Source organism: Vigna angularis, chromosome 7 (assembly GCF_016808095.1).
Source record: "Vigna angularis cultivar LongXiaoDou No.4 chromosome 7, ASM1680809v1, whole genome shotgun sequence".
In the NCBI taxonomy this organism is placed as follows: Eukaryota; Viridiplantae; Streptophyta; class Magnoliopsida; order Fabales; family Fabaceae; genus Vigna; species Vigna angularis.
In genome coordinates, this window is record NC_068976.1 from 27,762,952 (window position 1) to 27,773,738 (window position 10,787).

Genomic DNA, 10,787 nt, shown 5'->3' on the forward strand with positions numbered 1-10,787 from the left:
GAAATCCTAAACTTTAAGGAATAAATTCTAGAAAGTGAAAAACAGAGAAAGTAGGTTAAGAAAAAGGAAACAGAATAAGATAACCTCAGGCAAAAAAAAAAAAAAATAGTAGCAAATAGAGGCCGTGTAGCTACCAAAGATTTGTCATTGCTAAAGGTCAATTTCAAACTTCCCACTTGTCTGGAAACAGCTAGCGGATTAACCGTGAGTCTGGTGCGAATAGCCTCTGAACATGAATTTGAGTATAAAGCAGCAAAAGCTACTTGCTGCTTTTAAAATGCAACAGCATTGGACTCAGTGCTGTGAATATTGAGTCCTTGACAGTGACAGTTAACCAATGAAAAATTATTCTGTAGTCTCTGAACTCGTGTAAAATAGCTTTTATACGATAGATAATAGAAAAATGATGGTATGACAGACCTAGATATTTTACACTGTTGCTTATTTTTCTTTTTTTTTAAATATAAAACTTTATATAATAACTATTTTATCCTGTCTCATAATATTATTTTTCTAGATAATATTCAATTTTTATATCACTAAAGTTAACACAGTTTATTCTGGTGACAAGGGCATGGAATATCATTAGGTAAGAGTAATGATACATATATAATAAATTTTTATCGTACATAATTAGTTTACTCTTTTCCTAATCTTGTATAATTACCTACCTCTGTTATTTACTTCGCTTTTTCTCTTCATATCTATCAACTGTCCTACTCCCTTTTGGAATAAAAAAATCTATGAACTTTCTTAAAAATCACTTATGAAGAGTGTGATACTCTCAGCTTAAAAAGGAATCACTTTAATGAAAGGATAAATAAGATAACAACAAGTCAGTGAAAAGAAAGCATGCCAGACTTGGACCACAGTGACAAACTCAACTCATTACTAGACAACAATTACAATAATGAAATGAATGTACAGGAATCGAAAATCTCCTTATAGCAGCAACTAAGCATATCATATAACAAGCAGTTACTCTCAAACTCCTAATCCTATTCAGACCACGAAAAACCAAGAAACATCATCCATGGCAACCCCCAGCCCCACCAGATTATCCCTTGCCATGGAGAGAACCGGGCAATGGTAAACACCACTCTAATCCTTCATTCTCCAATGCACAATTTCATGAATCAATTAGGGATGAGCTAATTTTAGTTGTTATAGGAATAATATTCACATGAGTCAATTGTTATTGCAGGATTTTCTCCCCAGAAATCCCAGCCGATGTTATTGTTACAGTAGGGGAAGCCGATTTTTCTCTACACAAGGTACCAAAATTTTTCACTTTTACAAGGAACTTCATAATTAATTCTTCTTATATCTGTGAATTTGTGTATTGAATTTGTAAGTGCTGGATTTTTTAACAGTTTATTCTGGCGGCAAAGAGCAACTACATCAGAAAGGTGATAATGGAATCAGAGGAGAGTGACCTAACCAGAATAGACCTCACGAACATACCTGGAGGCCAAGAAGCTTTCGAGAAATTAGCGAAGTTTTGTTACGGCGTCAATTTCGAGATCACCGTACACAACGTCGCTCCGTTGCACTGCGCCGCCGTATTCCTGCAGATGACCGACGAATATTGCAACGGAAACCTCGCTGGAAGAACGGAGGATTTCCTCTCTCAGGTCGGCGTCTCCACTCTCCACAGCGCCGTCGCGGTCCTCAAGTCCTGCCAGCAGATTCTTCCCTTCGCCGCCGAAGTCAACCTCGTTGACCGCTTCGTTGACGTAATTAGCTCCAAGGCTTGCAGTGAGGCGAACTTTCCGAGCCAGTCCCCGCCGAACTGGTGGACGGAGGAGCTCGCCGTGTTAGACGTAGATTCCTTCGCGAAGGTGATTGCCTCCATGAAACAGCGCGGCGCTAAGTATCTAACCATCGCCGGAGCGTTGATCACATACACCGAACGCACGCTGCGGGAGCTCGTCCGCGACCACAGCGGCGGCGGACGAGGAATCGTGTCGTCAAATTCCGGCGATTCGGATTCGGAGTCGAGAAGAAGCGAACAACGCGAGATTCTGCAGTCTATTGTCCCGCTCTTCCCGACGGAGAAAGCAGCGTTTCCAATCAACTTCCTCTGCTGTCTCCTGCGGTGCGCGATCTATCTCCGCGCGTCGAGTTCGTGCAAGCGCGAACTCGAGAAGCGTGTCACAGAGATCCTGGAGCACGTGACGGTGGACGACCTCCTCGTGATTACATTCACCTACGACGGCGAGAGGCTCTTGGATCTGGACAGCGTGAGGAGGATCGTCTCCGGCTTCGTGGAAAAGGAGAAGAGCACGACGGTGTTCAACGCAGGCGCCAACTTCAACGAACACTTCTCCGCCGCGATGCAGCGCGTGGCCAAAATCGTCGACGCCTACCTCGCTGAGATCGCCGCCTACGGCGAACTCTCCATCTCTAAGTTCAACGGCATATCCATCCTCATTCCCAGAGGCGCTAGAAAATCCGACGATGATCTATACCGCGCAGTCGATATCTACCTCAAGGTACACAGATTACGTAATCTAGTTCCCAGAAAAAAGGATTAACTAAAGAAAACGACAAGAACGTTTTTTTAATCACCGTACTTAGTTGCTTGTTTATCTAAATTTTTAGTTTGAATTATACCTTTATTAATTTTAACTGAAAGAAAATTATATTAAAATTTGTCTAAAATATCATTAATCATACAATTTCTTTCGTACAAGAATTACAAATTGGAATTTAGCAAAGGCACAGTCTAACCTAGACCTAATCAGTGATGAAGTAACTAACTAATTCCACAAGCGCTCACTCGTGTTGTTGCAGGTGCACCCGGACCTGGACGAGATAGAGAAGGAGAAGGTGTGCAGTGTAATGGACCCACTGAAACTATCATACGAGGCGCGTGTGCACGCGTCGAAGAACAAGCGATTGCCGTTGCAGATCGTGCTTCACGCGCTGTATTACGACCAACTACACCTAAGGAGTGGTATGGCAGAGGACAAGGAGGCGGTGGCGGTGGCAGCTGCAGTGGAGAAGAAACAGCTTCAAGCTGACGTGTCGCTGGTGAGGGAGAACGAGGAGTTGCGATCGGAACTGATGAAGATGAAAATGTACATTACCGATTTGCAGAAAAATGTGCAAGGAACGTCGTCGTCTGGGAAGGAAACTGCTGGGCCTGCTAAAAGGCCCACATTTTTCTCATCCATGTCGAAGAAACTGAGCAAATTGAACCCGTTCAAGAATGGGTCTAAGGACACGTCACACATCGACGATGCCCCGGTGGACTTGACCAAGCCCAGAAGGCGAAGGTTCTCCATTTCCTAGATTTCTTCCAGTCAGCCACCGTCTCTGTTCTTACTGAATTCAAATTTCCATGTTTTTTTAGTCAAAATACATCCCTCCTCGTTAAAAGTATTTTTTTTTTAAATTAGTTACGTTTCTTTTTGTCTTTATTGTTATTTTTTTTGTAATGAAGGTGTCAATTTGTAATTAATAAAAAGAGTGAAGTGTGATTGGATTTCTTATACTAGTTTCAGTGTGAATTAATGATAATTACAATTCAATGTTCTGATTGGACCTAACTTCCCATCTTCTTTGCTTCTGCCATCATATTTTCACTTGCTTGTATTTTTTAAACTTGACAAATACATTAATTAATCAATATTTGTCTAGACGTTCAGTTTTGAAAAGTTAACATAAAACATAAATACGATTTGTTCTTGATAAAAACCATATGAAAGTAAACTTCAAGAAATCATAAAAAAATTAACATAAAATATAGATAAATACAAAATTATTATATAGAATTTCCAAATTTAGATGAGATTTGGAGGTCAAATCGTTATCATAAACCTTTTGATCTAACAGTATCAAACAAATTGAATTCTCACTCCCACCTCAGCTCAATAAAATTGTAAAGAGATTAGGGAATAGAATGCTGCTTCCCAACAACACCACTAGCAAGAGACTAGTGATAACTACTTTTGCATGTTTTTCAGGATTTCGTTAATCTCTTGCATTTGGATTTTGATTTCTTATCATAAATGGATTCTCTATAATGCAATGTATTGAATTTTAGCCTGTTTTCTTATGAATCTGGTCAGAGGTGGTTGCAGTGGCTTGAGGTGGTGGTTTATTTATAAAATGGGAAGTGCACATTCAAGGAAACAAAATTTGAAAAATGAATGTAATGGTGTAAATAGCAACTCGCATGTTTGCGGCTGAATATTGGGCCAACTTATTTGAGTTCGGGCCCAATACCCTTCTCAGACAAGAAATAACCTTTGTCATTTCCTTGTTCTAATTCCTCCATCCCGTTGGGAGCACGAAATTGCAAAACCTAGCCTCTGCTTATGTATGCGTCGCCGGAATCTACAGAAGAACAGGCAAAACAGAGGGTTATTCCAATATTTATCGGTGATAAGATACACGTTTGAAGATAGATAGCGATATTCAATATGTCATCGAATAAGAGCGAAGAGAAATCTCAGGCCGCGGCGGAGAGAATTAAGGCGGCGGCGTTGACTGCGGCGAAGGGGCTTAGCCGTGCCCAGGCAGAGCGGGCAGCGGCAGCGGCTGCGCGGAACGTGAATGCGTACGGGCAGAAGGAGGAGGGGCCCAGCCGATGGCAGGAGAAGAGGGAGGCGAAGCGGCAGATGTATCTTATGAGCACCGAAAAGGCCGTGAAATTAGGCGAAAGGAAGGATCTCAAGCCTTCGAGATCCGCTTCTGGCGGCGCCGCGCAGTGCCAGAAGTGCTTCCAAAGCGGACACTGGACTTACGAGTGCAAGAATGAGAGGGTTTATATTTCTAGGCCTTCCCGGACGCAACAGCTTAAAAACCCTAAACTGAGGGTCGATACGCCTGTCGCGTATGATTTGGATTTGGATGGCGATGTTCCTGATGGTGATGATAAGGAGGAAAAGGAGAAGAGGAGGAGGAAGAAGAAGAAGAAGAAGAGTGAAAAGAAACGACGTCGTTATGATTCAGATAGTGAGAGTGACAGTGGGAGTGATGCATCTTCTGCCACCGGATCGGATTCTTCCTCTGAGAGTAGTTCTGGTTCTGATTCGGAGGAAGAACGGAAGCGGAGGAGGAAGAAGCAGAGGAAGAGATCAATACGCAGCCGGAGGAGTTATAGTTCATCTTCAGGGTCGGAGTCCGATGCAGGTTCTGACTCTGATTCGGATGATAAGAGCAGCCGGAGGAAGAAGAGGCGTAGTCGTAGGCGTTGAATGAGATCGTGGTCAGGTCCATGGAGACAATCATCAAGATTCTGCGATATGGTGCTTGTTTTTTATTTGGCAATGGGTAATGTAGAGTTTTGCTGGATGTTGATTTGGATGTTTGTTTATCCTTTATTGTTTCGAAATTTTAACTCGTGGTACTTGCAACTTAGGTTTATTTTTTCAACATTTAATTTTGTGGATGTGCTTTGTGTTATTGTTAGCTGCTCAAGAAGTTGGATGATATTTCCAATTTAAGCTATCGTATAATTCTGTGGTACTTTCACACTCATTTTTTTTGCCCAAGAACAAGTCTTGTCACCACTAGCCTCTAACACAATGTCATCGAAGTTCTTGTCACTCTTTATTCTTTCGCCAAAATTTAGCCGCTGGTCCTACTTGTCCTTTTCCGTATCCATCCCTTGTTTCATCGTTAGCATCTCTGCTTTGTTTTGTGCAGGTTCCATTCTCAGTTTGCAGTTCTTGTGTCAAGGTAGTCTGCTACCATAACCGTTGTAAAATCTTTATATCAAGCTATAGGAAATGACTCCCAGTTTTGGCTCCAAACGTAGAACCAATGTATTGCAACACCCTCAAAGAATTTAGCAATCCAACCAATTCGGTCTGCCCCTACAAACGCTGACAACTCTTCCTTCTTAGCCCAAATGTGTGTTTCTTCCATCTCTAGCACTGGCACTATCCTGAAGACCCGGCTGGTAGGATCAATTTGTTAGGAACCAAGAATTGCAAAAGGAAAGGAAATAATTTTTTTTATTCAATAATGAAAAGAACAAGAAATAGGGGAGCTCTCTCTCCTCCAGGGGTTTCCCCTTTACGAAGAGCTAATGTTCAATCTTCAAAATGAACTCCCCACCCCCCTCCTTTACTCTAATATTCTCTTGTTTATTGGTATGATTGGCGTGACCCATGATATCCTTCGAAGCAGTGACTACTATATTTCCTTTTAAACTCTCTTAACAGAACCCCAAGAGTTTTTTATTTTCATGCTTCCGGCGATGAATGTTTTCTTCTGCTCTCAAATTCTTGTTACCTTACTTTATTAATCTAGATTACTTTAAAAAAAGACCCAATTTAGTTTTTCTGCATCTAGATTCCTTAAACGAACTGATTTTGAGCTATTTCTTCCCTCTGTTAGCATACTGTCAATCATGTTTCTTAACTGGATTCTTGTTTCCTTTTTTTAATTAGGGTCGGTTGTGTTATTCTATTTCTTCTGGCGATGTATGTTTTCTTCTGCTCTCAAATTCTTGTTACCTTACTTTATTAATCTAGATTACATTAAAAAAAGACACAATTTAGTTTTTCTGCATCTAGATTACCTTAAACTAACTGATTTTGAGCTACTTCTTCCCTCTGTTAGCATACTGTCAATCCTGTTTCTTAACTGGATTCATGTTTCCTTTTTTTAATTAGGGTCGGTTCTGTTGTTCTATTTGTGGGTTTGTGCTTGTGTAATGAATATTACTCTATCACGTCATTTTAAAGCTCTAATGCTACCTAATACTTAATTCTCAGTATTAATAAATAGGTCTTCTGGATTAGTATTTTCTATCACATCTGGTACATCATTAGACAATATATCAGTGTAATGGATTATTGAAACCCTTATTTTCTTCCTTCCCTGCCTAAACCGTATGATTTCTACAATTTTGGAAAAGTTTGTCTCTCAGTATGGCTTGATTGGAATCTATTCTCCCCAGTATTGGTCATTGAAAACTTTTTTTCTATTTATTCATAGATTGCTGAAATGCATAGAATATGGCATTTATAATTTTTCGAGTTTCATTACCGAAATCAGAAAATGCAATATTATAATGACAGTATATTTTCTCTGTTGTTCGTTATGTATGAAATTAAATTAGTATTCTTTTGGGACATACGAAGTTTTTATATTTTATGTAGGCCATTTTCTTGTTGAAATGCTAAATAAGCTCCTTAAGACTTGGTGCTGAAACTCGTTGAGTTCACTCCTATTACTTGCAAGTGGCCCTGCCATCCATTAAATTCTAACTTGCATATCTGTTCCAGTGTCCACAAATATCAATGCATATATGATCTGTAGGTGGAAGAAGTTTCACTGTAACGCCTTTAATCTGAAATGTTTTAATCTCTTAAAGTAAAAGATATGCTTGTTTGAATGCAATTTATAGTACAACTTAAAGTCTGTACGTTTAAAAACTACTCATTTTTGCTGGTTATGGAGGTTTTCTGAAATTTCTGAATGTATGTAGGCACTTGCTCCAGGGGAAGAATGCATGGCGGGCATTTTTGTTTGGTGTAACCCAATTTGTGGCAACCGTTGTGGGAACTAGGGACTCTTCGTAACTTGGTCAAGCGAAGGTTCAGCATATCGCATTCTTCACTAGTGGATATTTTTGCTCACTGGTTATTAAAAAACAACTATTCGCCCTCACTCTTTAAACTCCAATTAATTATTCTTGACATAATTAATGATCTAAACCTTTAGTTTGTGGATTATTAAAGAAGTTTGCATGTAGTTTGTGAACTCCTGAATATTTAATTAAACGGCAATGATTAGTATTCGTGAGGACGTGTAACAACAATAATCATGTATGTTTGGATTGATTTCATTGTTTAAAATATGATGTTTAATGTATCTTTAGCTTAACTTATGTTTGGATTGATCAAGATGAATTAGCAGGAATTAAAACAATGCTACAATTAACTTTTCATAATTGTTTACATTGTTTAAAACATGATGTAATATACCAAAAGAAATGTATTTATCTCATTCTATCGAGCAAATATGTGGAACAAAAATTATTTGGACTCACAAGTTCACCAGTTAATTAGCATAAACTTCACGATATTTTCTTTACTAGCTTACGAGGTTTCAAGTTGTTTCAGTAAGTATAATCAAATTTATGGATTAATTGTTTTCATTTTCCAAGTGTTTATTGAATAATATTCATTAAGCTATTTATTCCAGTATGCTAGGATTGACATAGGACAAAATCATAATTGATGATTTTTTTTTACCATTTTGCCATTTCCTGTTCTTGTCTAAGGAATTAATGTTCAATATTCCCTTTTTGTTAGTCTTTCAAGGAATTAATGTTGTTATAGAAGTGAATGTAAAATTAATATTTTATTAATGTTACTTTAATTTGGATTTAGGATTCAATCCAATTCTCTTTCATTTTTTAAATTTATTTATTTGTAGTTGTTTTCTTGTATCAGGGGATGGAACATCCTAAATGTTTTTGTGAACAATACATTATTACTAGAAGCGAAAGGGATTCTTAGAAACTAATTCTTGTTTACCAATTTATACTGTATTGAACTGATTACTAACTTGGTAGATTCCGCAGATTTGTTATTGTCCAAAATTTTAATTCAATTATTTAATTTACGTTTAAATTATATTGATAATTTAGTCTAAAATTTATTTGATTTTAAATTTTCTGTTAGTACGAGAGAAATTGATTTATAAATTTAACTAACTAACAAGTATATATTCTAATTAAATCAAACCATTGAATAATGAATCCGTAGGACTCTTATATATATTCGACACTGGATTTATTAAATTTAGAGAAATGCATTTTACACTTGCATTATTTATTATGTGAAAGGAAGAAGAATAACACACTCATTTAGGAAAGCTCATTTAGTAAACTATAATTTATGTTCCACAAAATTTGTTCAGAAAATTTGTCTCGCAAAACTCATTTCATGTGTTCTGGAAAGCTTGTTTTGGACTAAAAAACTTGTTCAAGAAGACATCGTATGTATTCTAGAAAGCACGTTCTGAAAATTATATTTTGGAAAGTTTATTCCATAATGCATTTCATGTGTTATGAAAAATTTGTTGATAAAATCATGCTCCAAAAATTTAAGAAACCTTGTTCCGAAATTTTTTTTGGTATAGTCACTTTGTTGAACGGTACAATTGTCATTTTAAAAATTACAAAATGTATATTGAAATTATGGCGGTGCAGGAAGAAAACGCTGAAAGACATTATTTATTTCAAACTTTGCAGAAAATCATTCCATATGGGATGGACCTGGTCTGATGTTTCTTGGGCCTTAAAAAGTTCAAACACAAAGCATTCGGGGTTACTCCCTCCACCACCCCAACTTCTCCCTACACCACTCCAGATTCTTTTATTCCAAAAATACACTAGGTTAAAATTTTTTACTTTTATCATTTGCCTTTTTTTTTTACCATTTTTAAAACTCTAATTCATTCATTTGCAATCCCCACCCTCTCGCTTTTCTCTTTCTCTGTTTGCAAACAAACTCCACCCCCACTTTCTCTCTTCCTCTCTTCTTCACACCCCCACCCCCTCACTTTTCTCTTTCTTTGTTTGCACATAAACCTTTCCCCCTCACTTTCTTTCTTCCTCTCTTCTTCACACAAAGTCCCCATTCCCTTCCTGTCTCTCTTCCTTTTTTCTTTTGTTCCACATTTTTGTTGTTAATGCTTTGTTATTTTGGTGCTTGGTTCGTGTTCCTGCTCGGTTCGTGGTGTAGATTGCGTTGTGGAGTTTGGTGCTTGATTTCATTTTGTCTCCCATTTAGGTTAGTGGTTCATTTGAATTTTTGGTTGATTGGTTGTTGATTTGAATGTATATAATCTTTGTGTTGTGTATAAATTTAATGGATGTATGTGTTATGTTATGTAAGAGGTAGAAGAAGAGAATCGCGAATCCTTAAATGATGTGGAAAATCCGTTTAGCCTTCAATGGATGTTGAGATCCGTTCACGGATGTCGAAATCCGTTGAAGACTGAATGAATTTCCCATATCCATTCAAGCCTTTGAGTTTCAACTCTTTCAAAAAAAATTTGTTTTGTTGTTAGTTTATTAATTTATTTTTTCGTAGATTTTATTATTTGAACATTGTAAATGTTAATTTCTGTAGATTTTTTGTAATTTAATAATTTTTGTATTATTATTGATGCATAAAAAAATTGTTAAAACAAAAAACAAAATGTTTAATGGCTTCAACAGATTTGGGAAATCCGTTTCCGTTGAGCCTTTAATGGATGTTGATATCCATTTAAGTCTTCAATGGATATCGATATCTGCTTAAGGTAAATATGTTTTAACTACCAGGAATTAAATATTTTATAGGAGAGAAAAAGGAATGGAAAGGTGCAAGTAGAAGTATGTGGTAATATAGAGAGTAACTCTCAATAATTCGGTGTATAATTGTACTATAATACTTTATTCTCCAAAAATTAGGAAGGTTGTGACATTACTTTTCAAATACATTAGTCTTTGAAATTAAAAATAATAAGTAAATAAACATTACTAAAAATTTTATTTCCAACTATATAGTTTAGTGTTTGTAATAAATATCTAGTAAAAAAAAATCAATATAGACAAACAAAAACAATTATTCAATATTTCATCTTCAAAAAGAAAAGACGAAATGAATATCATTTGATAAATCTTGGACAAATGTTTGTTTCAATAACCAAATATTTAAAATAATAAACATTGATTATTATCATTATTTCTATTATCATGGCCAACCTTACCAATATTATTTCAATGTCATTTTTATATTTATATCAATACAATTATATTAAGATAATTA

The 10,787-nt window shown here is 36.8% G+C and overlaps 2 protein-coding genes across 10 annotated transcripts; both read left to right on the forward strand.

The window, feature by feature from the left end:
- The first annotated feature begins 922 nt into the window (after nucleotides 1-922).
- On the forward strand, nucleotides 923-3,549 carry LOC108336401 (root phototropism protein 2). The gene is made up of 4 exons (XM_017572840.2): nucleotides 923-1,089; nucleotides 1,205-1,274; nucleotides 1,374-2,495; nucleotides 2,797-3,549. The coding sequence occupies exons 1-4, from the start codon at nucleotides 1,034-1,036 to the stop codon at nucleotides 3,295-3,297; spliced, it is 1,749 nt and encodes a 582-aa protein (XP_017428329.1). The 5' UTR covers nucleotides 923-1,033; the 3' UTR covers nucleotides 3,298-3,549.
- A 710-nt stretch (nucleotides 3,550-4,259) lies between these two features.
- On the forward strand, nucleotides 4,260-7,847 carry LOC108338705 (uncharacterized). 9 transcript variants are annotated; one of them, XM_052880011.1, is made up of 5 exons: nucleotides 4,261-5,283; nucleotides 5,659-5,691; nucleotides 5,771-5,914; nucleotides 6,408-6,440; nucleotides 7,451-7,847. In XM_052880011.1, exon 1 carries the CDS (start codon nucleotides 4,431-4,433, stop codon nucleotides 5,205-5,207), a length of 777 nt encoding a protein of 258 aa, XP_052735971.1. In that variant the 5' UTR covers nucleotides 4,261-4,430; the 3' UTR covers nucleotides 5,208-5,283; nucleotides 5,659-5,691; nucleotides 5,771-5,914; nucleotides 6,408-6,440; nucleotides 7,451-7,847. The 9 variants fall into 9 exon arrangements, with proteins under 9 accessions (XP_052735973.1, XP_052735975.1, XP_052735974.1 ...); XM_052880013.1 differs by lacking the exon at nucleotides 6,408-6,440 and having other exon boundaries at nucleotides 4,260-5,258; XM_052880015.1 differs by lacking the exon at nucleotides 5,771-5,914 and having other exon boundaries at nucleotides 4,260-5,258.
- The last annotated feature ends 2,940 nt before the right edge of the window (nucleotides 7,848-10,787 follow it).

Bases quoted from the DNA above. Each gene is read 5' to 3' on its own strand.
- LOC108336401 (XM_017572840.2), top strand. From the start codon at position 1,034: ATGGCAACCCCCAGCCCCACCAGATTATCCCTTGCCATGGAGAGAACC. The intron at 1,090-1,204 runs GTAAACACCACT...TTGTTATTGCAG, and splicing joins ATGGAGAGAACCGGGCAATG to GATTTTCTCCCCAGAAATCC. The intron at 1,275-1,373 runs GTACCAAAATTT...ATTTTTTAACAG, and splicing joins CCGATTTTTCTCTACACAAG to TTTATTCTGGCGGCAAAGAG.
- LOC108338705 (XM_052880013.1), top strand. From the start codon at position 4,431: ATGTCATCGAATAAGAGCGAAGAGAAATCTCAGGCCGCGGCGGAGAGA.